The sequence below is a fragment of the Pipistrellus hanaki genome, assembly GCF_964339955.1.
Source record: "Pipistrellus hanaki genome assembly, chromosome: 14".
Classification (NCBI taxonomy): Eukaryota; Metazoa; Chordata; class Mammalia; order Chiroptera; family Vespertilionidae; genus Pipistrellus; species Pipistrellus hanaki.
In genome coordinates this window covers 35,889,771-35,917,208 of record NC_140516.1, presented here as the reverse complement: position 1 = coordinate 35,917,208, position 27,438 = coordinate 35,889,771, and the positions used below count along the sequence as shown (strand labels likewise).

At 53.9% G+C, this 27,438-nt stretch overlaps 1 protein-coding gene across 1 annotated transcript; it reads left to right on the top strand.

Annotated features, from left to right (window-relative positions):
- The first annotated feature begins 274 nt into the window (after positions 1 to 274).
- Positions 275 to 27,418, top strand: RRP12 (ribosomal RNA processing 12 homolog). The gene is made up of 34 exons (XM_084904050.1): positions 275 to 506; positions 1,060 to 1,289; positions 3,557 to 3,640; positions 4,778 to 4,854; positions 5,390 to 5,495; positions 5,695 to 5,811; positions 6,937 to 7,075; positions 7,166 to 7,293; positions 8,493 to 8,591; positions 9,173 to 9,264; positions 10,925 to 11,036; positions 11,266 to 11,363; positions 12,277 to 12,391; positions 13,646 to 13,788; positions 14,021 to 14,142; positions 15,650 to 15,714; positions 15,806 to 15,968; positions 16,400 to 16,554; positions 16,794 to 16,861; positions 17,339 to 17,432; positions 18,417 to 18,575; positions 18,691 to 18,771; positions 18,988 to 19,093; positions 19,214 to 19,321; positions 19,745 to 19,902; positions 21,293 to 21,384; positions 21,578 to 21,745; positions 21,842 to 22,014; positions 22,241 to 22,375; positions 23,421 to 23,470; positions 25,403 to 25,475; positions 26,216 to 26,283; positions 26,549 to 26,631; positions 26,957 to 27,418. The coding sequence occupies exons 1-34, from the start codon at positions 368 to 370 to the stop codon at positions 27,057 to 27,059; spliced, it is 3,903 nt and encodes a 1,300-aa protein (XP_084760176.1). The 5' UTR covers positions 275 to 367; the 3' UTR covers positions 27,060 to 27,418.
- The last annotated feature ends 20 nt before the right edge of the window (positions 27,419 to 27,438 follow it).

The following is a 27,438-nucleotide window of genomic DNA, read 5'->3' as shown; positions in this document are numbered from 1 at the left end:
GACCGGAATCGAACCCGGGACCTCTCAGTCCGCAGACAGACGCTCCACCGCTGAGCCAAACCGGCTTCGGCGGAATTCCAGTTTTATATGGCTCACCCGTGTGGCCAAGGACCATGGCTCTGGCGTGGGAGAGGAGGGGATTCCTTAGCAACACCACTTCGTCCTGAGCGACACACCTCCGAACCCCTCCAGCGAATCCTGAGTCCGGAGGAAACGTAAAACCGGAAGTTGACTATTTTGCTATGGTAACGGCCGCAAATCCGGAAGTGGCGCCAGAGGAAGAGGAAGCGGAGCGGGCTGAGAACCCACGTGGGTTCTCCGCGTGTTGCTGCGTCCCTGGCAGCCGGTCCTTCAAACCCAAGTCGACATGGGTCGCTCCGGGAAGCTGCCCTCCGGAGCCTCCGCCAAGTTGAAACGCTGGAAGAAAGGCCACAGCAGCGACAGCAACCCCGCCATCTGCCGCCACCGCCAGGCCGCCCGCAGCCGCTTCTTCAGCCGGCCCTCAGGTAGCGGAGTCCGGTCCGGGGCGCGCCGGCGGCGGGGTTCTGCACGGGCCTGGGCCTGGGTCCGGATGGGTCTGGCCTCTCTGGCCCAGGCATTGGGCCTTTCATCTTAGATCGTCGGGTCTGGAGCCTGCTGAAAAGGCCCACCCCCCTATTGAACCGCCGCGTAAACTGAGCCCACAGCAGGGAGTGACTTGTCTCAGGCTGTCAGAGTTGGCACTCGTGGCTATAAGTAATCTGGTGGCTCTTTTCAAAGCGTCTTCACCTCCATTTATTTTCCATGCTCCTGAGTGCAGCCCCCAGCCGGTTCCCACCGGCGTTTATGCCATCAGGACAGGGACAGGCAAGCAGAAACCTTTGCCAGGAGGGTGCCCTTTGTGGCTTTTCTAAGTTCTGGGCGTACAGCGGGCTAATGAGAAGGACCGCGTTCAGAATTCAGCCTCTCGGGTTGGGGGCCTGGACCCCACCGGTTCGTTTCTTACAGGTGATGCTTTTTTTCCTCCTGGACAGAAGGGTAGACGTTGGGGGAGTCTTACTTTGTGCCTCGGGTTTTCAGGAAAGAGCGACCTGACGGTTGATGCGTTGAAGTTGCATAATGAGCTGCAGTCGGGGTCCCTGCGCCTGGACAAGGGCGAAGCCCCGGAGGCGGCTATGGAAGGCGAGGAGGTGCCGGCTCTCTCGGAGAAGTCCTCAGCCACCTTCCTGAGCGGCCTGTCCGACTGCACGAACGTCACCTTCAGCAAAGTGCAGCGCTTCTGGGAGTCCAACTCGGCCGCCCACAAGGAGGTAGCGGGGAGGATCGGGAGGGCGCGGGTTGGGGAAGAGGGACCACACTCATGCGCTTTTTATGTTTTTGGTGTCTGGTGACAGCAGCTGGGATTTCTGCATGATGCGTCACCTCTCCTTCCCTTGGTATTCCCTACTTATTACTTCTGGGGCAGGCTCCACTTTCTGCTTTTTCTAACGGCTTCTCCCCTGCTCAAGTGTAAAGTCCTTCATGGGAGAAACATTTCCCATTCTTCTCTTCAGCTGTACCTAAACAAGATTTTTTACAAGGAATATTTTGAGAAACATTTGTTGAATATTTCATGCCAAGTAACAGGTTGGAAATGTTACATATGTAACACCTTAGTTTATATTTTAAAATCATGTATATTTTATTCCTTTTCATTTTTTTTATAGCTTCTTTTTTATTTATTTATATTTTATTGATTTTCCACAGAGAGGAAGGAAGAGGGATAGAGAGATAGAAACGTTGATGAGAGAGAAACATCAACCAGCTGCCTCCTGCACACCCCCTGCTGGGGATGTGCCTGCAACCAATGTACATGCCCCCTACCGAAATCGAACCTGGGACCTTTCTGTCCCCAGACCGACACTCTATCCACTGAGCCAAACCAGTCTCGGCTCCTTTTCATTGTTTAAATGAAGAATGGCAGCATGCTCTCCGTCTCGGAGCATGCTGAGCCTTTCCAGTCCCCTTTGGTTTCCCCAGAACATTACCTTTGCCTTTCCATCTCCTGAGCTCCAAGGGCCCGCCTTCCTTTGCTTCTGTAACTGGTTTCCTGAGCTTAAGCAGCCCATCTGGCTCACTTCTATCTTTTTAACTTTTTAAATAAACTTTCTCTTATTTAAAAAAAAAAAAAAAAAAAGAGCCCTGGTCGGTTACTCAGTGGTTAAAGTGTCACCCTTCAGACAAAAGAGTTGCAGGTTCGATTCCCAGTCAAGGGAACATACCTCTGGTTGCAGGTTTGATCCCTGGCCCCGGACAGGCAATTGATGTGTCTCTCTCACATCAGTGTCCCTCCCTTCCTTCCTCCCTCCCTTCCTCTCTAAAAACTTCAATGGAAAAAATATCCTTGAGTGAGGATTAAAAAAAGAAAGCCAAACTGGTTTGGCTCAGTGGGTAGAGTTTCAGCCTGCGGACTGAAACGTCCCCGATTCGGTTCCCGTGAAGGGCATCGATGTTTCTGGCTCTCTGTCCCTCTCCCTTCCTCTCTGTAAAAAATCAATACAATATATTTTTTTTAAAAAGAAGAAAGAAAGAAAAATGTCAAAATTATAAATGGTACCAAAGTGATATGAGTAGAATGAAATGTGAAAGTTGTTCTACCAACTTCTTCCTGGTAGCTACTATTAATGGATCATTGTATATCTCTCTAGACCCCCCTGTCCAACAGAAATGTAATACAAGTTATAAATATAATTTTAATCTTCTAGTAGCCACGTTAAAGAATGTAAAAAGCAGGTGAAATTAATCTTTTTAAAAATCCTCACTTGGGGGTATGTTCTTATTGATTCTTCTTTAGAAAGAGAAGAAGGGAGGGAGGGAAGGAGAGGGAGAGAAAGAGAAACATCATTCAGTTGTTTCATGTACTCAGGGATCAAACCTGAAACTTGGTGTTGGGGACAATGCTCCAACTGACTGAGCCACCCCGCAAGGAAATTAATCTTAATAATATATTTGATTTTACCCAGTATATCCAAAACATCATTTCAGCATAAAACCAATATAAAAATAGTGAGATGGCCGAAACCAGTTTGGCTCAGTGGATAGTGCATCGTCTTGCGAACTGAAAGGTCCCTGGTTCGATTCCGGTCAAGGGCATGTACCTTGGTTGCGGGCACATCCCTGGTGAGGATGTGCAGGAGGCAGCTGATCAATGTTTCTAACTCTATCCCTTTCCCTTCCTCTCTGTAAAAAATCAATAAAATATATTTATGAATAAATAAATAAAAACAATGAGATGCTTTACATAGTATAATATTAAATCCCCATTGGTGGCTGCTTGGTTGTTCCAAATTTGTAGCTGTGGTAAACACATTTGTCCATAAAGTGCTCACACATTTGTACAGGTATTTCTATAATAGATATCATTGTTGAATTCTGGCAAATATGTTCTAAGTTTCCTGTGTGCTAGCTCTGTGCTGTGTGTACCTTTGTCTCTGAATGCTGCTCAACCTCTGGGCTACCAAAAGATTAGTCTGTGAAGGAGCAAGAGGGGGGTTAGATGTGTAACAGATGTCACAGGTGCCTTCTCCTTCGTGTGCAGATCTGTGCTGTTCTGGCTGCTGTCACAGAGGTGATTCGCTCCCAGGGAGGGAAGGAGACGGAGACCGAGTACTTTGCAGCCCTGGTGAGTGGGTGTGGCTTGGGGGTGGATATTCAGAGCAGCTCTAGAGGGAGGACGGTGCCCTGGCATATGGGGAGCGAAGCACCACCTTGAACAGGTGAAAGTACTTCAGTCATTCTCCTGTGGCTGGGCAAGGCTAGTGGTATTTGTTGCGTTTTTGTGTAAGACAAAAACCCACTACTCCGGGTTTTATCCCCTTGATCTATGAAGCTAAGTAAGGCCCAGGGGAGCCTCTAGAAAAATGCTTTTCAGAGTGTGGTCTGTGGTCCCCAAGACCCTTTTGGGGAGTTGACTAGGTCAGAATTATTTCCATAATAATACTAGGACTTCATTTATCTCTTTCTCACTTATGAGTGTACCGTGGAGTTTTCCAGAAGTTACATGATATCTGGTGACAGCTAATTAATTGAGTTGTGCCTTCATATTCTTGTGGTTTGAAATTTTCTCAGTTTTAATTTTATTGTGGCAAATATCAGTAAGTATAACCTAAATAAACAGAACCTTAGGGGAACCCTCAGTCATTTTTAGAGCCACTGTACTCTAGAGTGGGGTTGGCAAACGACTGCCCAAAGGCATAATCTGACCCATGGCCTCTTTCTTTACAGCCTGAGAGCTAAGCGTGGTTTTTATATTTCCAAAGGATTGTTAAAACACGCAAAGAAGAATATGCAGTAGAGACCGTACATAGATTGCAAAGCCTAAAGCATTTGTTATCTGGCCCTTTACAGAGAAAGCTTGCTAATCTCTGCTCTAGAAAAACGGAGTAAATTACATAGCAATATAAGGTGTTTTTTTGTTTTTGTTTTTATTAAATTATTTTTGTACATATACCAATGCCCCCCCCCCCCCCGCCCGTACATACCGCAATATAAGGTTTTTATCTTATGCCAGGCGGTATTCTAATTGTCTTACACATCTTCATTCAACAACTTATAAGTACTGTTATCCCTATTTTATCAGTGAGGAAACTGAGTCACAGAAAGGTTAAGTTGCCAGCCCAGGACAAACAGTAGCATCTCAGGGATTTGAACCTTTGACAGCCTTCTTGGTCATAACTGTTCTGCTGGGCACATGGTGCCCCCCAGCACCCAGCTTGCCCAGCATGCACCACATGGCACCCCCCTGTGATCTGGTCCTCAGATGACGACGATGGAAGCGGTGGAGTCCCCAGAGTCTCTGGCCGCCGTTGCTTACCTGCTGAACCTTGTCCTGAAGCGGTGAGTTCTGGGTTCTGTCTGGACCCAAAGCTCTTTGTGGAGAGGAGAAGGGAGTGTGGACGGGAGGGGCAGGATCAAGGCACTGTTAAACAACACAAGGATACTGGAGTATTGGTGGCATTCTGCATCAGGCTCAGGGGGCAGCTCGGGAGCCTGTAGACAGAGCCGGAGTGCTGGAGCCTGGCAAGGGGGCAGCCCTGGTGCAGTCAGTGGGGCAGAAGTGATGGGGTGGAATGTTGGCACCAGGGGGAAGGTGGAGAGAGGAATGGCATGAGTTTATATATCCCATCTAGTAGGTGGTATAGAGAATGGGTAGTGAAGAAGGCGAGGGAGGCAGGCAGCTCAGGTGCCATGGAGATCTCACTACGGGGTGTCAGGAGGGGTGAGCTCTTGTCTTAACTGTTGTTCACTTGCTGAGTGACAGGCCAGTGCTGCCTCACTCTGTCCAGCTTCCTCCTTCAGACCAGGGCAGGGCTGTACCAGCTGCTTTCGGAGGCCCCTCCGGGACTCTGACTTGCTCTGTTCGCTCCTGTAGCGTGCCCAGTCCTGTGCTCATTAAGAAGTTTTCGGATACCTCGAAAGCCTTCATGAGCATCCTGTCAGCCCAGGCCAGCAGTGGCTCCACCTCCGCCCTCCGATGGGTGAGTAGTTGGTTCTCGGTTTCTCCTCTGCTGTCTTCAGAGCAGCGGCCAAAGCATGGGTGCTCCCTGAGAGGGGTGTGGGCACCCTGTGGACCCTCAGATGGGTCCCTTTGGGATTGTGTGGAGTCGGTGAGAAGCTGGGCTTTTCCCCTGCCTGGCTGAAGAGAGTGGAGCTGAGACCCTGCCTCTCCTCTTCAAGGTGCTCTCGTGCCTGGCCACCCTCCTGCGGAAGCAGGACCTGCAGGCCTGGGGCTACCCCGTGACCCTGCAGGTGTACCACGGACTGCTGAGCTTCACCGTGCACGCCAAGCCCAAGGTGAGACTGCGGGCCCCCCAGAATATGGAATGGATCAGCCGCTCCAGGGGGTGGGCGGGGCGGGGCTGGCTTGTCTGAGTGGGATGGGGAGCGTGACCAGAGTCCTGGGTTCTTGCCTCTGAGGTCCCATCTGCCCAGCTCCCAGAAAGCGAGGGGCAGCTCCTACAGGAGGGATGTTCCCTGTCGGGCCCTTCCGGGTTTCTGCCGCCTCACTGGGTAGTGTCAGGTTAGTGACAGTGGCCGGAGGGTTGAGGGGGGCTTTGGAGTCACACCGCCCTGAATTGGATGCTGGACTCACAGCTTGTGCTTCGACCTTAAGCAAGTCACTTAATCACAGAGCCTCAGTTTCCCAGCTGTGAAAGAGGGCTAATAATATCATCCTTGCTGTGAGGGTGGCGGAGGCTCCGGTGATCCTCACAGGCCAGGGGCAGTTCCCGCGGAGGCAGGTGTCAGTAAGTGCTGGTAGGCCATCATTTCCTCCTGAAATTCAGGGCAGGAAGCATGAGCTAGTGACACCAGTCATAGTCGTCAGTCACTGGCTGAGCGCTGTTACCCAGGTGGTCACGCCTCTTTCCGTGGGTATCCACGTGACCTTTCCCTCCATCTCCTCAGGTCTCTGCTACAGTGTCACTTTGCTGGAGTGACACTTTTCTGACTGTCGGATAAAGAGTAATAGCCCTGCTTTATTGTCTGCAAAGTACTTTTACCTTCTGACGTAGGGTTGTTTGTTTCTGCCTCCCGAGTGGAACCTGAGTTGTTTGCTCTGTTCGCTGCCACACCGCCAGCACTGGGAACAGTGTGAGAACAGTGCTGGCTTGGTGGACGCTCGATGTTGCTGATGACTGAGTGAGTGAATGGCTCCCTGCTGTAAAGATGAGGACATGGCAGCTCAGAGATTAAGTTGCTTGGCTTGCTTAGGGCTGCGTGGTGAGTTAGGAGGAAAGCAGGTACTAGAGCAGGGTTTGTCTCACTCCATAGTTCGGGTGTCTGTACTTGAAGGCCAACATATAGCATTGACCATGTGGATGGTGTGTGGTCACTACTTTCTGGTGGGCGATTGGGCCGACCACCCCAGCTGCTGGTTGAATGCTGGCCCTGCCCTTACCCCCTTCCTTTGCTCCTCAGATCCGGAAGGCTGCCCAGCATGGAGTGTGCTCGGTCATCAAGGGCAGTGAATTCATGTTTGGTGAGAAGGCTCCTGCCCACCACCCTGCTGCCACATCCACCGCCAAGTTCTGCATCCAGGAGATAGAGAAGTCTGGAGGTAAGAGCCAAGCTGAGGGTGGGGCCTGTGGGGAAGACAGGGCCCGCTGCAGTGAGTGGGCTGGAGTCTCAGCTCCCCTTGCTCTGCCAGGCTCCAAGGAGGCCACCACCACACTGCACATGCTGACCCTGCTGAAGGACCTGCTGCCCTGCTTCCCCGAGGGCCTGGTGAAGAGCTGCAGTGAGACTCTCCTCAGGGTCATGACCTTGAGCCATGTGGTGAGCTCAGGCTGAGAGTCAGCGGGCAGGGGCATACTGAGGGTGGTCTGAGGGTGGTGGGGATCTAGCCGCAGACCCCAGGCCCGTGGTGCTGGCTGTCAGGGAACTCCCTGGTGAGGCCAAAGGCAGGGCCTGAGTGTCTCCTTGCCCTGGCCCTGCTCCTGCCCACCACCCTGCTACAACCAAGGACTCCATCTCATCCCCAGTGTCAGGCAGGCTGGGCCGGCATCTGGGTCCTGGTCCCGTTGGGAGCTGGTCTGAGAGATCAGAGCAGAGTGAGCTGGAACTATGGTGGGGCTGGTAAAGCTCAGTCCTCTCCCTGTCTTGAGCTCTACTAGAATCACAGTTATTTCTCTCCCCCCCCCCAGTTACTGACATGTGTGAAGATGTTAAAAATACATAAAAATGATCCCCTACATTTCTGCCATTCTAGCACAGTTCTGGTCATCTTTGTGTTCTCTTGTAGTGTTTACTCATACACATTTTGATCACTGTTTAAAAGAGAAAAACCTTTCAGGAGTTTATAAAGTAAAAAATAGAAGTCTTTGTTTTCCCTTCAACTCTCACTTCCTAAGATAAATAGTGCCAAGAACTTACTGTGTATCCTTTCAGATATTTTCTCATTGGATAAGTTAACATGAAAGCATGAAATACAGTTGTGATTATGGTATCCAAACCATTCATAACCTGCTCTTTTATCTTTTAGCCCTAAATGTTAAAAAATTCTTTGTTCATGCCCTAGTCAGTTTGGTTCAGTGGATAGAGTGTTGGCCTGAAGGGTCTTGGGTTCGATTCTGGTCAAGGGCACATACCTCCGTTGCAGGGGGTTGCAGGCTTGATCCCCAGCCCCGATTGGGGTGTGATTGGGGGACAACCAATTGCTGTGTCTCTCTCGTGTCAATGCTTCTCTCTGACTCTCCTCTTCCACTCTCTAAAAATCAATGGAAAAATATCCTCAAATGAGGATTAACAACAACAACAGAAATACTTTGTTCATGTTTCTAGATTGTCTTTAAATCATTTAAAATTTTTTACTGGCTGCCGAGGTTTACTAAAGTGACAGTGCTCTGAGTGTCCAGGTGCGGGGGGTATGTTTGAGGGTCAGGGGGCTGAGCCTTCCCCTAGCTCACTCACTAGAGTGGGAGGTTGAGGAGCCCAGGGCTTGCAGGTTGCTCACTAAGCTTATTTGTCCTCTCCAGCTGGTGACAGCCTGTGCCATGCAGGCCTTTCACAGCCTCTTCCATGCCAAGCCTGGCCCAGGTACCCTGCCTGCAGAGCTCAATGCCCAGATCATCACGGTGAGACCTGGCGATGGGGAGGTGCGAGGCTGTGCTGGGGTGGGGTGGTCCTGTTACTTGTCTGCAGGGTACGGTTGAGTGGGCTGGCCGGGCTGCCCCACTGCAGTAGAGTGGTAGACAGGCAGCCAGGAGACTCCACCAAAGCCACATCCATACCCACAGGAGCTGGAGGAGCTGACTCTTGAGTTGGTGGTAGTTAATTTAAAAATTTCAGCATGGGATTTTGAGCAGGGATTCTCAACGTTAGGGATCTGGTGGATAGATTTGGGGAAAGTTCAAAAATGTGTGCAAAATGTGTGCTCATGTGCATTTTTCCAGAGAACGGCTCTATGGCTTTTGTCAGGTTCACAGTGGCTTGTGTGACCCAAGTTATACTCCGCTGCTCCTAGAAACTTCTATAGAAGCAGAACTGGAAGGGTTCATGGAGCTGGGAGGCCAAGGGGGTGCTGCGTTTTGGGGGCCGCATGTGTAGGCCTGTCAGTGGGACATGCTGCAGCCTCGGGATAGAAGGGGTCTTCGTCATTGGGCTGCTGCTGAACGCATTTACTCAGATACCTGCTTATTTCCTGTCTCACCTCTAGGCCTTGTATGACTACGTTCCCAGTGAGAATGACTTACAGCCGCTGCTGGCCTGGCTTAAGGTCATGGAAAAAGCTCACATCAACCTGGTCAGGTAAGGTGAGGTGGAGGCGTGGCCCAGGGCCTCCAGCCAGGCTGCCTGCCCTGCGGTGCGGATGGGAAGGACATGAGCTGGAAGCTGGAGGGGGCTCAGCTTCCTGGGGATGGCAGCAGTTCCATGTTGAGTGTGTAGCAGCCACCTCCTATTTTACGAGGCATGGGGCTGGGTGGCACAGCCTGTGTTAGCTGGGGCTGATGCCTAAGCATTGGCCAACTAGTTGCAAGGATGGGCGAGGGTACTGCCCTTGGGTGGGGCCCAAGTGCCATCTGATCTTGCCGCCCTGGCTGTCATCCTGTGCAGTTGGTTTCCCACTCGGAGGATATCATCCACTTTGTAGCTCTCTCCCACTCCCGACCTGAGTTAATGTCCCCTCTTCGGGGATAGTCCTGTGAGCCCAGTTTCTGCTTTGTGTCTCTGACATAACACTCACAGTTGAACTTGACCATTTAATAGCAGTAGTCTCTTGACAATTCCACTTTTCCCAAGTAAGGCTGAGAAGAATCGGTGTGTCAATTGGTGACTTGCATTTCGCCTGTTAGGAGGGTCTCTAAGACCCCTGAGGCTCCACCTGTGTGTCTGTCCTCCCCTCCACTGAAGGGTTCCCGTTGGCCTGCCCCCTCCCCCCCAGCACTATGTTTCACAGCATTGATCACAACCACCCTACGAAGAAGGCCTTCGCCCATTTCATAAACCAGAAACTGAAGCACTCGAGCCAGCTGGTCTGAGGCTATTCAGGGCCACAGCCAGGTCTGCCAAGGCCCATGTCCTTCCTGTACCAGACCCTTCACCTTTCACCTGGAGGTGCTGGAAAATGGCAAAATAGCTTTGTGCTTTGCTTCTCGGGATTTATCCCACAGAACTTCCACGTTGTGTTGGGATGTTTGTTGTAGCACTGTGTTTAATGGCAAAAAAAACCTAGAGACAGCCTAACCGTGCCCAGGAGGGGACTGGTTACGTATAAACAGTGAAATACTAGGCAGCCGTCAGGGATCATTGAAGTAGGTGTGTGTGTGCTGATGTGGAAAGACCTTCAGGATCCATTGAGAAAAAGCAAGGTGCAGAGCAGCATGGATGCTGTGATTATTTGCATACTCTGGAGCCCATCTACCAGGGCGTGAGTCCTGACCCTCCCTCCACTAGCTGGGTGGCCTTGGGCAAGTTACTTGACTTTTCTGAGCCTCGGTTTCCTCATCTGTGAAATGTTAATGTAATGGCACTTAATCTCAGTTTTGTAAGGTGACATGTTCTGTGTTTTGTTTGTGGGGGCTTTTGTAGGCTTTAAATGAATGAATGCAGGTGATGTCAGTACTTGGCATGTGATAAATGTTACATAAATTTAGTGATTGTTATTATATACATGTAAAAACTGCCGGAAGAGTACTGGAGAAGCTTAACCTTGATTTTCCCCTGGGAAGTGCATCTGAGGGTCAGTTGGGAGAAAGGTTTGGTGAGGAAGACACTTTCTACCGCAAGCACCTGTTTGAATTTTTTTTTTACCACCTGTAGCTGTTCCTTGACTGACAGCACTTTCTAAAATTGCCCACAGGAAGGGCCCCGTAGAGCCCCCACATGAGTGACTGTCACTGGACCTGAGCCATCTGGGCCCCCAGGCTCAGGGCCAGCCCCGCCCCACAGAAGTGTTTTGTCTTGACAGGCTGCAGCGAAACCTTGGGCTGAGTCACCTCCCTCGCTTTTTTGGAACTGCCACGGCCTGCCTCCTCTCTCCCCACTCACAGGTGGTCACTGCTGCCACCCAGAGCCTCCAGGTACCACGCCCCTGAGCCCCAGCTGTAGTGGGGGGAGCAGAGAGCACAGTGGGGTCTGCCAGCTACCTTTCTCTCCCAGAGCTTGCCTCAGACTCCAGCTGCATCCCCGGGAGGAGGTTCTCGGGGAGGGATGGCTTCCTAAAAGCTTCGAGAAGCAGGCCCATCGGAGGGCTCAGTGGCACGGCGGGGGGCTGCCTTGTGCTTAGACCGCTGCGGCCACTTTTTGCAGGAGATCCTGAAGGAATGTGTGGCTCCTCACATGGCTGACATCGGCTCTGTGACCTCCTCAGCCTCAGGCCCCGCCCAGTGTGTGGCCAAGATATTCAGGTGAGAGCATAGTATCTGAGATAAGAAGGAATATGGTGCCTTGTAGGAAGTTCTTTGTAATGAGAGGTCTCTGCTTGTCACTGACCGGCCCTGTGCACAGTGCCGGAGCAGCTGCTGTGGATTGGAGCCCTGGCCATGCTCCATGCACCATGGTGTGGTGCTCATGGGTGTGGACTCTCAGGCCAGTCACCTGGGACATGGTCACCATCCGTTAAAGGGGCTAACCCAGGTGAGGATCAGATGAGGTGATATGTGCAAAGTGGTCAGAACAGTACCTGGCACCCAGTTAGGTGCTCAATAAATAGAAACTACTAGTAGTCCTACTGACCCCATTTTACAGATGGACAATCTGAGGTCACCCAACTAGAATAGAATAGAAAGCAAGAGTAGAGTTGCCCCACCCCTAGCCCATTCTTTTCCCCGCACTGACCCCTGTTGGCCATTCTTGCCCAAAACCTCCAGGGGCTAGATTTTGGGAGATGGAGCCAAGCAAGGTGTGCACATGCAGGAGGGGCTGGGCCAGACCACCTGTTCTCACCCTGCCACGCACATTGGGTCAGGCCAGGAAAGCATGGGCTTTGGAGGCCCGGTTTGGCCCCCAGCCGAGTGACCCTGACAAGTTATTTCGTCTCCCAGAGCCTCAGTTTCACCATCTGAAGATTGAACAAATAACCTGCCCCACAGGTTTTTGGTAACCTGCTCAAAGGTTACATAAATTAAACTCAGCACAGGGGGCAGTGTGGGCACTTCATAAATGCTAGGTCTCCCCTTTGGCCTTTCCAGGGGCCCTGCCCTAGTGGCCAGCTGGCAGTCTATAGCTCATGGTGTAGCTGTTGACTTCCTGGCCAGGGCTGGGGGGAGTGGGGGGGGTATAGGGGGGTGAGCGTGGCCCTGACTGCTGCTCCCTTGGCAGGGCAGTGGAGGAGGGCCTCACGTACAAATTCCATGCGGCCTGGAGCTCCGTGTTGCAGCTGCTGTGTGTCTTCTTCGAGGCCTGTGGGAGGCAGGCCCACCCTGTGATGAAGAAGGTGAGATGCGGGGCTGCTGGGGCCGGGGCAGGAAGTGGTACTTGGGCTTTTGGACGAGAAGGGGCCTGTGTCTCTGTTACCTCTGCACTTTTAACTGCACCCACCACCACAGTGCCCATAGCAGGTGCCCAGTACTGTGCCCCCGGGAAGCTGACTGGGCCATCATGGGAGGAAGGAAGAGGGGCGGGACCCCGGCCCACACAGCTGCTCACGAGTGTTGGCTGGAGTTGATAGTTTTGAATAGGGAACCAGTGTCATTCTCTTACCCACACCCGTTACCTTTTGGTTTTAATCCTTTGAATTTTCTGTTATGAATGAATATAGTGTTTTAAGCAGCCTTAGGTCTCAGGAAGGGGACTACACGCAGCCCAGAATAAGCCATCTAAGGGTCAGGGGTCAGCTTTGGGAGAGGGTGGGACCTGAGGACAGGCCGCAGGCACCATGTCGGCAGGTGGTGCAACTCCCGGTCTCATGGCGCCTTACTCACTGACGGCAGCTTCCTTCACCTGGGATGGCAGGCTCCTCGGCTGGCTGGGCTCTAATAGATGAGGTGGGCACACCTGGCTTCCGGGAGGTCATGAAGGATGACCTAGGGCATGCATGTCAAACTCACGGCCGGCGGGCCACATGCCTCGTTTATTTAACATGCTGGCTGCAAGTTCGACATGCATGCCCTAGGGGTCTGGGCTGGGTGCACCTGAGGGTGCAGCTCCTCGAGGGGCAGCCACTCCTCAGTGGCTGTTCATTTGCTAGGTGTTGCACACAGGCCTGCATTTGCTAGACCTTGTCCTTTTTCAAGATACACTGGAAATCTACATTTGTAAAATCTGATTTTTACTTGCTATTAAAGAATACAGAATTTTGTCGAAACCTGAAGGGTCCCAGGTTCGATTCCAGTTAAGGGCATGTACGTTGGTTGTGGTCACATCCCTAGTAGGGGGTGTGCAAGAGGCAGCTGGTCGATGTTTCTCTCTCATCGATGTTTCTGGCTCTATCCCTCTCCCTTCCTCTCTGTGGAAAATCAGTAAAATATATATATTTTTAAAAATACAGAATTTTTTTAAAATCCTGGAGCATTGGGGAGGGATCAGACAGCATCAGTGGGTTACATTTGGTTCCTGGCTTGTGACTTTTGACCCAGAGCTTAACCTGGGCTCACGCTACTGACCTCATCATCTTAGAGACTTTGGTTCAGCCATGGTGCTTGCTGTGTGAGTACATCCTGATGTATGCTCTTTCATCTCTCTGCTCCAGTGTCTCCAGTCCCTGTGTGACCTGCGCCTCTCCCCCCACTTCCCCCACACGGCAGCTCTGGACCAGGCAGTGGGGGCTGCGGTGGCCAGCATGGGGCCTGAGGTGGTTTTACAGGCTGTGCCTCTGGAAATTGACGGCTCTGAGTAAGTGCGACCCTGGTTGGCTTCTGTACGAGCCCTGAAAGGGTCAGGTGGCTTGCTGTCCCCCAGGAGGGTGTCCGCTCCTTTGGGCGAAGTCTCCGTGTGGCGTGTGGGGTCAGCGAGAGAGGACAGAGCAGGCCCGCCATGCTCCCCGCTCAGCAGGGAGCGTGCTGACGGGTGTGCTGCCCTCCAGCTGTCACCCCTTCCTCACTGGGCCTCTCCTGCCTCCTCTCAGGGAGACCCTGGATTTCCCACGGAGCTGGCTGCTTCCCGTCATCCGGGACCATGTCCGGGAAACGAGACTTGGTTTCTTCACCACCTACTTCTTGCCCCTGGCTACCACCCTGAAGAGCAAAGGTATGGGGCCCACCACATTCCGGGAGCTCAGCCAGAGGGGTCGGGAAGGGCTTCTGGCCCAGCACCCCAGCCCTAGGCCAAACAGGTGACCCGCCAGTGCTTGAGTGCCTAATTCAGTGTGCTGTCCCTCCTCTCTGCTCGAAGGCATAGCCTGGCCTGCCCCCATTGTAGGAGCCTGCCCTTGGCTGGCAGACATTGGCCTGCTCCCCACTAATGGAGTAATTAATTACACAAGCACACAGCGGCTTATACATATGCAGAGATGTTCTAGCAAAAACCCTAACACAACCTACATGTCCATCAGTGGGTTGCAGTGAAGTTAGGTATGGTAACACCATGATGTGTAACATCACTGTGGGACACGATGTGGTCATTACAAAGAAAGAGACACAGGCTGTAGATGGTGAGTTGAACAGATCAGAGTCATAGCTCAGCTATAACTGCAGTTGGTTGACTTTGGGCAAGTGTGTTCAATTCCTTTGGATCTGCTGCTCATCTCTAATCCGTAAATAAGAATGATAATTGTGACATGAAGATAAAGTGAAGTGATCGTGTAAGTGCCCATTACACAGCCTGTCACACAGAAATTGTCAAGTAAAACAAGGTTTTAGAACAATATATGTATAATACATCTTGCTTATGTTTTTAAGGTGTATGTCTGTTTAAAGAAACATAAGACCAATATATGATTTGACTTTGAGTGGTGGGCATGTGGTACAACATACAGAGCTTATAACATAGAAACCCACACCTGAAACCTATGTGTTCATGTTGACCAATGTCCTTCCAATAAATTCAAATCATAAAAAAAGAAATGTAAGAAAGTCAGAAGAGATAGGGTGAGTAAGACAATGGGGAGACATTACTTTCTGTCTTATATAGGTCTTAGGAATTTTTTTTTTTTTTAATATATTTTATTGATTTTTTACAGAGAGGAAGAGAGAGGGATAGATAGTTAGAAACATCGATGAGAGAGAATCATTGATCAGCTGCCTCTTGTACACCCCTACTGGGGATGTGCCCGCAACCAAGGTACATGCCCTTGACCGGAATCGAACCCGGGACCCTTCAGTCCGCAGGCCAACGCTCTATCCACTGAGCCAAACTGGCTTCGGCAGGAATTTATTTTTAATTAATTTGTTTTGTAATATATTTTTATTAATTTTAGAGAGGAAGGGAGAGGGAGAGATAGAAACATCAATGATGAGAGAGAATTACTGATTGGCTGCCTCCTGCACACTCCTTACTGGGGATGGAGCCTGCAACCCAAGCAAGTGCCCTTGACCGGAATCAAACCCGGACCCTTCAGTCCGCAGGCAATGTTCTGTCCTCTGAGCCAAACTGGTGAAGGCGAAGTCTTAGGTATTTAGAGGGAACAGTGTCCATCTGTGGGGAGGAAGGAATCACCAACATTGACCTCATCACTGGGCTTTTGGTTTTGGTGAAAAGGGGGCCTGGTGGGTAGGAGGGTGCCCAGGGTCACACTGTGTCCTTGGTTACACTCCAGCAACGGACCTGGCCCAGGTGGACCGCATGGTGGAGTCCAAGATCTATGACACTCTTCAATGGCAGGTAAAGGGTCAGGTGGGGGGATGTGGGTTGGATAGTGCGGGGGCGTAGGTTCCTGAATGTCATTCTCATTTACCATCCCCACCCTCCCCAGATCTGGACCCTCCTGCCCGGGTTCTGCACGAGGCCCACGGATGTAGCCGCCTCCTTTAAAGGGCTGGCGCGGACACTGGGCACAGCCATCAGCGAGCGCCCAGACCTGAGGGTCACGGTGTGCCAGGCCCTGCGCACTCTCATCACCAAGGGCTGTGAGGCAGGTTCGTGTAGGCTCTGGGGCCGGGGGCTTGTGGGAGGATGGCTGTGAGGGCACAAGTCCCCTGACCCCCATCTCCTGGCTTGCGGTGGCTCAGTGCCTGAGCCATGGTTCATCCTTTGCAAGGACCTGGGGCTTTGGCTGGGGACCCAAGGATGCAAAAAAACGCCCCTTTTCTCTCTTTACCCCCAATGTACCGACATCTGGGGAGTTATCCAGTCAGTGCTGAAGGGTTCCACGGGCCCCCAGGACAGGAGCCAAGGAGAAGCATAGGCCATGGTGGCACCTGGTTCTCTTGGCTCTGGTCTCAGCCTCTTCTGTCTCAGAAGCCCCACACCCACGGTCCTGTCACGGGTCCTCTGAAAGGATGCATCTGGCTACTGCCTGCCAGATCATCTCCAGCCCCCTTTATGCAAACTTTGGTCCTCCTGCCAGAGGCTGACCGTGCTGAAGTGAGCCGTTTTGCAAAGAACTTTCTGCCAATCCTCTTCAACTTGTATGGGCAGCCTGTTGCCGCCGGGGACACACCAGCTCCTCGCCGGGCCGTGCTGGAAACCATCAAAACGTACCTTACTATTACTGATCCCCAGGTGAGCTGGTAGGCAGGGGGAGAATGCTCCCAGGCGGGGAGTGTTGGGTCAGGAGCATTGGAAAGCCTCAGGCCCTACCCAGCAGGGCTCTCTTGGGCCTGTGCCCTCAGGATTCCAGCGATGATGGCTGGGCCAGCGTGGGCTTGAGGCTTCTAAACGGGAGGGCAAGGAGGTACAGTTCTGTGTTTCTGTGTTTCTCTATTAAACAACTTCCTCCTTCGCATCCCTGGGGCTGCCAGTTGGTGAATGGTTTCCTGGAAAAAGCCAGTGAGAAGGTGCTGGACCCTGCTAGCTCTGACTTCACCAGGTAAAGTCCCCCCTTTGAGCTGGAGTCGCCCAGGGAGCTGGAGGGTGGGGTTCTCTGGGATAACTTAGGAAAGGCTTGAGATACTGAATGTCCCAGCTCCACTGCAGGGCTTGAGTGACTCCTTTCTGGAGCAGCAGTATTGCCTGCTAGGAAAGGAGGGGGGCCCTGGGAACTCTGTCTGGGTTAACTGCTCTTTGCCCTGATCTGCACAACGGAGAGGCGAATGGTACCTGCAGCAGGGTTGCTGTGAGAATTGAAGGGGTTGACACTGGTAAAGCACCTGCGGGAATGACTGGTACCTGATGAATCCTCCATTAGGTGCAAGCCATGATTACTGTCCATGGGCTCCTTCACGGCCCTTGGTCTTCATCCTGACTTCTCCCACCTGCCCCTCACCCTGTGGATGTAAGGACAGTGTTAGTCTGTGCCCTTCTCCAGCCCTCGCTAAGCCCCTCCTTGGTCTCCTGCCCTGAGCAGATTGTCTGTCCTGGACTTGGTTGTGGCCTTGGCTCCCCACGCTGACGAAGCTGCCATCAGCAAGCTGTACTCCACCATCCGGCCCTACCTAGAGGTGAGCCTGGGGCTGGGGCCCATAGCCACACGTGGGGAGGAATGGGCTTCTTGGAAAAGGGGAGGAGCTGTCTTCATCCCTTACTGCTGCCCAAGATCATCTAATTTCTTGTGGTGTGACTGTGCTTTGTACTCTGGTCCATGTCACATAGATGCCAAAGTGGCTAAAATGCACAGTCCTGCTCAGACCTCACCTGCCGAGGTGAGGTCACATGCCAAGGTGAGGTCACCTGCAAAGGTGAGGTCACCTGCCAAGGTGAGGTCACCTGCCAAGGTGAGGTCTGATAGAAACACGGCCATACTCCTTTGCCTGGATCACTTCACTCACTGGGCCATCTCAGCCCAGCCTGATCTTCATTCTAATCACTTGTTTCCCCTTGTCCATCCTCATCCCACCACCACTTGGCCTCCTTAAACTGTTTGAAGCATTGAAGATATAAGGTCCCCTCTGTGCCTTTGCACATGCTAGGTCCTCTGCCTGACATGCTGTGGCCAGCCACCAGGCAGAACTCAGGCCTGCAGTGACCTGAGAGTCATCACCACTGCGGCAGTTTAATAAGCAGTGAGCCAGATCATTCAGGCAGACCCTGAAGTCCAGGGCAGGAGGGGTGTCCTGGGGGAGCAACAGAGCATGCCCTTGGAACGGTAAGGGGTCAGGCAAAGGAGAGACAGTAGAAAGACCATGGCAGGCCTGGTGCGTTCCTGGCACCGCAGGTTCATGCTGCTGGCGTGGACATCACTTAGAGGGATGTCAGTGGAATGGGTTGGCTCCTTTCCCGCAGCATCTCCGCCTGGCGCAGAGTTAGCCTCCTGCCGTCCATACTCTGCCGGCCCTCTTGTCAGACCTCACGAGCTCCAGAGGGCAGGGCCGGCTTCTCTGGATCCCCTCCAGTGCTGGCCTCAGTTAATGGTGACTGCTCTGAGAACATCATCAGATGGATGATGAACTTCCAGTCCCCCTCTTCATCCATCTGTGTTCTCCCAGAGCAAGGCCCATGGGGTGCAGAAGAAGGCCTACCGCGTGCTGGAGGAGGTGTGTGCCAGCCCCCAGGGCCCCGGGGCCCGCTTCGTGCAGAGCCACCTTGATGACCTGAAGAAGACCCTGCTGGACTCGCTGCGGACCACTTCCTCTCCTGCCAAGAGGGTGAGGGTTCGGGGCCGCCCCCCTCTGCCTGAGGGAGGTCGGGACGCCGGGAGAGGGCCACTTCAGGGGCTGGGTGGCACTGAGTGGGCCTGACCATCGTCCCTCTGCCCTGCAGCCCCGTTTGAAGTGCCTCATACATATCGTGAAGAAGCTCACAGCCGAGCACGAGGAGTTCATTACTGCTCTTGTCCCAGAGGTGAGGGTGCAGGAGAAGGTGTATGTATGTTTTGGGGGTTCCTTGGAGTGTGGCTCCTAAAGGCCCGTCAGGATCAGGGGAGGGTCGTGTTGGGAGCGGGGGTGGGCTTGACTCACGGACTGGGAGTGTGGGTGCCTCAACCTCCTCACTCTGCTTCGGGCCACCAAGCTCAGGGTGGCCAGCTCGGAGTGCATGCTTACAGGGCTGTCTGGGCAGGTGATCCTGTGTACCAAGGAGGTGTCAGTGGGCGCTCGGAAGAACGCGTTCGCCTTGCTGGTGGAGATGGGCCACGCTTTCCTCCGGTTTGGCCCGAGCCAGGAAGGTGAGGCCTGGGTAATTCGGGGCTGGGTGGACGCTCTGCTGCCAGACCCGGCGGGCCTGAGATGCAGCATGTGGGCTGGGCTCTGCCTGGTGCAACTTGTCCTGCCTTCCGCCCTCCCAGAGGCCCTGCAGCGCTACCTCGTCCTGATCTACCCCGGCCTCGTGGGCGCGGTCACCATGGTCAGCTGCAGCATCCTGGCCCTGACCCACCTCCTTTTCGAGTTTAAAGGTACATGCTCTTTCTTGAAGGCCTGGGAAGCCCTCGGTGTAGGAGAAAACCCAGGCGGTCAGACAGGGTGGCCACCAGGTAGGGAAAGGTCAAGGAAGGGTGGTAGAAAAACTGGAGCCAAGCCCAGCCGCATCCCATCTCTGCTGCCTCTCGACCCATGCTCTGAGTGGGTGGGAGCAGGTGGTCCCGGTTTCAGTCCTGGTTCTACAGTCCCCCTGGAGCCTGGCTCTCCCCTCTGAAAGGGAGGAGAAAAGCAGCCCCTCCTCCTAGGGCGGCTGAAGGACCACAGGAGACACTCCCTGGAAGGTGACCAGAGCCGAGCCAGGCACACGGCAGTCCCTCAGTGTTAGCTCTCACTCTTGTGACCTGGCAGGGTCTGGGCTGGTTCTGGGTGCCTCTGACAGTGGCCCTCTGGCCCCCCAGGTCTGATGGGGACCAGCACGGTGGAGCAGCTGCTGGAGAACGTGTGTCTGCTCCTGGCCTCCCGCACCCGTGACGTGGTCAAGTCGGCGCTGGGCTTCATCAAGGTGGCAGTGGTTGTCATGAACGTGGCACACCTGGCCAAGCACGTGCAGCTGGTGGTAAGGGCCCCCTTCCCCTCTGTGGGTGGCGATGTGGCCTCCAGGTTGCCATCATGGGACCAGTGAGCCTCAAGGCCAGCAAGTTTCAAGCGTCCTTTTAGCCACATGCAGTCTTGTGCAGCAGAAGGTCATGCAGGGGCCCTGCAAGGGATCAGAAGGGGAATGGCAGCTGGTGGAGGAAGGGGCGCAGCACCCAGGCTGCTGCTTGTCACACCCTCCACTTTGGCCCCTCCACAGAAGCAAGGGCTCTATAGTGCAAAGGTCATCCCTCATTTTACAGACAGGGATACTGAGTTCAGAGATTGCTCCAGCTCACACTGATAGTGAGAGCAGCCCTGGGAACAGAACCCAGAGCTCAGGACTGAGACTCTGGGCTCCCCCAGCAGGGCCCTCATCCTTTTTTCTGCCTCTTGCATTTTGGTCTTTGGGTTTGAGGCTCCTCCGGACACCCTGCGGGGCTGTAGAAAGACCAGAAGAGCCTTCTGGTATTGGGCCCTCTGACCCCCTCTGGCTGCTCACAAGGCATGTAGCAAGCTGGGACTGTCAGGTCCTCTTGTGCTGTACCCACTGTCTGTTTCCCTCTCCAGCTGGTTGAGTTGCATCAGATCTCCAGGGGGATCTTTCTTGCTGTCTTCATATCTGACCTTGGGTCAAGGCGAGAAGGGGCAGATGAGAGTCAGCATAGCCTGCCCCCACCTTCCAAAGCCTGCAGCCTAACCAAAGACCAGAGATGGAAGAAGAGCCACAGCAGGCCTCTGCTCTGCAGTTATTAGAATTGATAAGAGCCCTTCAAAGAATCGACTGGGCTCTATCCCCCAGCCCACTGAGAGACACTATAGATACTATTTGCCACCCACACGTTTCCCAAGCCAGGCCACGTGAAGGCTTGAGAGCAGTCCAGCCAGAGATGAGCTCAGGGCGATAGAGGGACATAAGGAACCAAGAGAAACCTGGTGGTGTTTGGGGGCAAAGTACAAGCCATGGAATTAGATCTGGGCTAACTCCTTCCTCTGTGACCACTTAACAGCCTCTAACTCCCTGTGCCCCCGTTTCCTCGTCTGTAAATTGGGGGTGATGGTAATATCTTCTTCACTGGGTTGTCCTAAGGATTCGATGCGATGATGCATGTAAGATGTTGAACACTGTTCAGAAGACTTTAGAGCTGTATGATCTTGGCAGGTGGTCGGGATATGAAGGCGGGTTCAGGGGGAAGGTGGGGTCTGCCCAGCCTGGAGCCTCTTTGGAGCAAGGGCTGAGCCAGGAACCGGCCAGTCTTGCCCTCACCTCTTAGCCAGCCCTGGTCCTCCCATTCCCTCGTCCGGACAGCTGTGTGGGGGCAGGCAGGGTGGGGGGCGCCCTCCCCCTGAAACCCTGGTGCCCTGCCCCGCAGATGGAGGCCATCGGGAAACTGTCAGATGACATGCGGCGGCACTTCCGCATGAAGCTTCGCAACCTGTTCACCAAGTTCATCCGCAAGTTTGGGTCTGTGCACCGAATGGGGGATTGCGGGAGGAATTGGGTTTTCCTCCCACCAGGGACCTTGCAGAAAAAGGGCCAGGCTGGGGTGGGGATCAGTCTCTTCCCTGTCATTGGAAGGGCTCTGGCTGCACACCTGCTACTTCTGGGTGGCACACTCTGGCCAGTGCACCTCACCTGCCCTTCGCTGCCCCCTCAGGTTTGAGCTGGTGAAGGGGCTGCTGCCCGAGGAGTACCACAAAGTCCTGGTCAACATCCGGAAAGCTGAGGCACGGGCCAAGAGGCACCGTGCTCTGACCCAGGCTGCTGAGGAGGAAGAGGAAGAGGAGGAGGAGGAGGAGGAGCCTGCCCAGGGCAAGGGTGACAGGTGAGAAACATGGTGGTGTCCTGGCAGCCTGGTCCCCGCCCAACCCGGGGCCTGCCCAGGCAGTGCCCAGCTGGCCCTGCCTTCTCTTGGCTTTAGCATTGAGGAGATTCTGGCCGACTCCGAGGACGAGGACAGTGAGGAGGAGGAGAGGAGCCGGGGCAAGGAGCAGCGGAGGCTGCGCCGGCAGAGGAGCCAGGCGTGGCTGAAGGAGGGCGGCGGGGATGAGCCCCTCAACTTCCTCGACCCCAAGGTGGCCCAGCGAGTCCTAGGTAAGCGAGAATCAGCTGGCCCCTGAGCTCAGAAAGCAGGCTTACCTGTTCGGGGTCGGGGTGATTTGCATGGAGGCCAGTGGGAACCTCTCACCGTGACACATGCGCACTGTTGTGCTGTGGGCACCCATCTGGGGCAGAGACCTGGTCTTACTGGTTATGATGAGGGTGTGAGAGGCTTAGGACTGGTCTTCCACCTCCTCACTGCCGGACTCTGCCATGCCAGCCACACAGCCTGGGACTGGCCGGGGCAAGAAGAAGGACCATGGCTTCAAAGTGAGCGCCGATGGCCGGCTGATCATCCGGGAGGAAGAGGAGGATGCTGCCACCACCAAGATGGAGGAAGAGGAAGGCTCTAAAGGTGGGTCCGCCTGCCCAGTCTGGGGATGCAGCTGCTTCTGGCCTGGGCCAGGGCTGTGCGCGGTTGTTCATTCGTTCATTCGTTCATCTGTTCATTCATTCAGACCATTTGTCGTAGAAGCAAAGGTAACAGCTTGTATCTAAGGCAACTTTCTCAGACTCGTTGAGTTTCTCAAACTTTTTTGACCAAATTAAGAAATCTTCTTGTGTTGTAATGCAGCCATTTATACAGTTCTATAAGCCAAACAAAACTTTCAAAACACAGTACTTCCCCTTACCATGTGCAATACGCTCTCTTGGTCTCTCGTCTGCTCTGTTCTGTTTCTTTCTTCTTCCTCCTTTTTTTTTTTTTCTTCAAAAGTATCAACTTGGCTGAAGCCCAGAATCTCACTGAGAGGTGGAAAGGGCCACACTCAGACATTCTCAAGTGTCTGAACCCATTGTCTCCTGCTGTCCAGGAGCCCCTCAGGTGTAACATCTCCGAGTACTGTTGCGTCTTTCCTTTCCCTCTGTGCACATATCATCTATTAGATCACAGAAGCTTAGATCTTCTAAAATAGACCTGTCTTCCTCTATCTTTTTTGGTTCACACTTCCATGATCCCTGGCACGCGACTCACAGCATCCTTTAACCAGTGTTCTCCCGCTGCCCCTACCCCTAACTTACCAGCTGTATGACTCTTCATTTAACCTCTCTGTGTCAAAATGGGCATGATACCAAGTGCTTCAGAGGGCTGCAGGGGTGCCTGGCTCCCTGGAAAACCTGGGTTTACCTTAGAGTTGCAGAGAAAACTATCTACCTCAGAAGTGGGGTCACCACTTCCTTAAAGGGCTGTTGTCCCTGGGACGTAGGACGGGAAGGAGAGAGGGTCGGTGTTCAGGGGTCTCGGCTCCCACAGGACACAGGGTTCCTGGGAGGTGGCTGGCAGTTCCCTCAGCCTGATGAGCCAAGAGGGGTGAAATATGTGTGTGTGTTGAGGGGTGGGCCCCCTCTGGGAAAGCGGGGCCTCCTGTGTGCTCACAGGCTTCTCTTCCTTTCGGCTCCAGGGGAGGATGAAGAGATGGCTGACCTGATGGGAGACTTGGGCGTCAGGAGTGTGAGTAATTCCTGCTGACGGTGGGCCGAGCCCTCAGACCTAATCTCACCTGTGCTTCCTGGCTGCTCAGTAGAGCCCCAGCAGGCTGTCTCTGGGTGTGGTGTGCGCCTTCCACAGCAGTGTCATGGCTGACCATTCTGTGGAGCTTGGGAGGGGCTTCCTTCACTGTTGGCTGGGTTGTTCAGCTGGAGGAAGAAAGAGAGAGACCCCCGTCTCCCTGAGGGGGGTGCTGTGTAGGCTGCAAGAGCAACCGCTGACCTGCATGCTCCAAGGGGCAGCTCCCGCATGGATTGGGGGCACCCACCATTGAGGGATAACTGAGAGCCCCACAATCACTCTTTATCACCCCCATTTCCAGAGGGGCTCACAGAAGATAAATACCCTGCTCAGGGTCACTGCCTGAACCTAAATCCTGGCTTATATGTAAAGTGCATGGCACTTAGTGATGCTAAATAAGCCGTGACTGTTCTTGCTATTGCATTTTTCCTGGAAATCTTGTCTGCCCAAAGCCTCCCTGATTGCTGCACACGTGGCTTTGCAGCCCTTCCACGGCCTCCTCTTCCTCCGGGAGAGCGGGAACTGACCACACCCTCTGGGGAGGGCCCCGTGGTTCCATGCCGCAGCACTGGGCCGTCTCAAGGCCACGAGAAGGACCTGGGTGGCCGCACTCCACAGTTGGCTCATGGCAATCATCACCTGCCATCGAGATCCCAGGGGCTTTATTGAGTGGCAGTTGCTAAACCCCACTCTGCCTGCAGTTATGACCTCATTAAACTGCTAGGGGACAAGTGACAACTGCAGCTGCCAGCGGACATAGCTGTGGCCAGGTGCCAGCTGAACCGAGAACAAGCTGAGCTATCACGCTCTGATGCAGCCAGAGTCCCGTTTCCAGCCAGTTTCTGTTTCCCACTGGAAGGCCACTCTGCTGTGCCCACGTCGCCCAGACACACCCTGCGTGTGCTGCAGTCTGTTCCCTTTACCTGGCACACCTTCCACTCTGCCTGGCCTTCAAGCCAGTGAGTGCTCCTCAGAGGAGGGGCCTGAAGCCCCCCTGCCTGGGGGTCCCCTGGGGAGCTTGAGCCCCAGGAATCGGTAGTTTGAAGAGGCTTCCCGGGCATTGTGGCCTAGACCACAGCGAGGCTGTTAGCCCACTGGTCTGAGGTCTCCTGCACAACATTCCTCTGCCTGGCCTCGTCATTTTCTAAGCCCAGGTCTCCTGCTGGCCTGGACTGGGCTGGGCTGGGCTGGGCTGCTGTCAGGCCCCCTCCCCTTGGAGCACCTAACCGGGTGCTGCCATGTAGTAAGTGCTGAGTCACTTCCTGTCGGATATAATTGGGTGAGCTGAGCTGTCCTGTGCTCCATGCTCACAGCTCCTGGGATGGTAGCATTGGTGAGGGACAGTGATGATGGTATGAGCAGAAGCTTCCCACCTGCCTGAGACTCCCTGGACCACAAGAAGTTTGTCCTGTGTCCTGCGTCCCAGGGCCTGGCACTTAGTAGGGGATCAGTGAGTGTTTGACTCCTGGGGAGAGGGGAGTGAAGTTCAGGCAAAGGACTGGTGAAGCTGTTCTCTCCAAAGGGGCTGAGAACCTCATTTACCTGCTGGGAAGACTGGGGCTAAGCTGAGGTCTGAGTCCCCAGAAGGGGCCCTGTGTGGGGACTTCAGTGGAGAGGCAGAGCAGTGGAGAAGCCAAGACAAGCTCAGGCTCAGCAGTGAGGATCTGAGCTGGAGCCTTGCTTCTGTCCTGCCTCGCTGTGTGATCTTAAATGGTTACTTGCCCTCTCTGAGCCTTAGTGCCCTCACCTATAAGTAGGGGATCAAGTGCTTGGCAGAGGCCTTTCCTGCTGATGCAGGCTATGATTGCTTTTACTGTTACTGCTCGCGAGGATGGCCACATCCCCTGTTCATGAGCTTTGCTTACCCCTTTGTAGAAAAAACACCAGAAGCTCAAGCGTCAGAAAGAGGCTGACGATGAGGAGCTAGAGATGCCTCCTCAGTACCAAGGTGAGGCTTCCACTCTTTCTTGAAACTCTGTTCTCTGTCACTGGTATTCAGCAGTTTTTTATGGGCAGAGCCACGAAGTTGTACGGCCTGGTTGCACTCAGTTGCCACTAGCAAAGACTGGCTGATACTTTGGCAATCCTCCCAAGTTAGCACTGCAGGATTCCCTCCACAGCTGTGTTGAAGTGCAGGCTGGAAATGACACTGACCTTGGCAGTATAGGGTTCCTTGAAGCACAGCTTTCACGTCTGTACGGTGGACTGAGAGCTGCCATGCTGTCTCCCGGTGTTGGTGTGTGAGAAGGCCTGTAGTGCCTCATTTCACAGATGAGGTTAAGAGGCTCCAGAAAGTTAGAGACTCGCCTGAGGTTTCAGCTGGGAGATGAACCCAGGTCTGTCTGACTTCAAAGCCTGAGTTCTTTCTCCTAGAACAGATGGAGCAGATTAGCTTTCGGGGGGATGGAGAGGAGGGGGGGGCTGGTATTTTATGTTAGTGGAGAATATATGTTCTCTGTGGGTTCAAGTCAGTCTGAGGAGCCCCGTGGTCTTATCAAGTCAGTGGAAGTTCATGTGAGGCAAAAGACAGGCCTTCTCGAGAAAGGTATTTGTCCTTGGTTGTTAGGGGACAGAGCCAGGTTCCTGGCCGTGACCCATCTCCCTGACCGCTCTCCGAAGAGGTGTTCATTACCTCTCGGAGGAGGCTGCCCTGGCCTAGTCTGACTTCTGACCTCTGTCCCCCTCTAGCTGGAGGCTCTGGCATCCATCGCCCTGTGGGCAAGAAGGCGACGCCCGGGACGGAATACAAGGCCAAGGTAAGAGCTGTTGGTGGGGGCAGAGCGTCTGGGAAAGGGCGGGCAGCCGTGCCGTCCTGGAGAGGCACCTGGAGCCAGGAGGAGGGCCAAACAGAGGTCTTGTTAGCATTTAAAGTCCAGACCTTGGTTTCTAGAGCCAGGAAGAGCCTTTGGTGCCACCTCAGGCACGGGATGACGGGCAGAGGGGACGCAGGGTCCGGCATGTGGGGAGGGGGAAGAAGGGGAACCCGCACTCCTGGCTGACTCTGTTTCTCTGGGTGAGCAGAAAGCAAAGGGTGACGTGAAGAAGAAAGGTCGGCTCGACCCCTATGCTTACATCCCACTGAACAGAACCAAGCTCAACCGCAGGTACGATGCTGGTGCTGGGGCAGGGGCTGGTGCTGGGGCGGGGGCTGGGGCTGTGCTCTGGAGGGCCTTCTCATTAAGCTCTTATTCAAATGCCCACGTCTCTTCCAGTGTTTTATTTTTACTTTTTCACGTAGTTGGTACCTACATGTATTGTTAACTTGAACTGCCCCTTTAAACATGATGGTAGCTCATGTGGGCTGCCCACTTCCGGGCAGCACTCGCGCTGCTCCTCTATTCCTGCTGGTGCGGGAGCCATCTTTTGAGATTACGGGAAGGAGGCCCCCTGTTCTCAGTGAGATGTGACCCCCTGTTCCTTGTCCTGCAGGAAGAAGGTGAAGCTGCAGGGACAGTTCAAAGGCCTGGTGAAAGCTGCCCAGCGGGGATCCCAGCTGGGACACAAGCTCCGCAGAAAGGAGCGTCGGCCCTGAACCCCCGGCCCCCAGGGCGGCTCTGCGGCTCAGTCTGGCAGAGCCAGGACTCGGAATGAACTGTTGGAGTCAGGGCGTGGTTCTCAGAGGCACGCAGGATTTGGGGAATTCCAGACGGGAATCGCCTGTTAGAGATGTCCTAGGACCTGGAGTTGGGGACGTGCCTCAGTGCCTGTGCACAGGCCAGCGAGGCGTCGGTGCGTCTGCCCAGAGCGGCCTGTGCAGCAGAGTGGACGGTCTTCATTTGCTGCAGCTGCTCATGCCACGTGGCATTCTCAGCCTGGCTGTCGTCTAGGTGTGTGAGGTTTGCTGTGACCGACATAGAATAAACGTGCGTCACCAGGCATTATCCCTGGAAACACTGTGTGTCATCACCTGC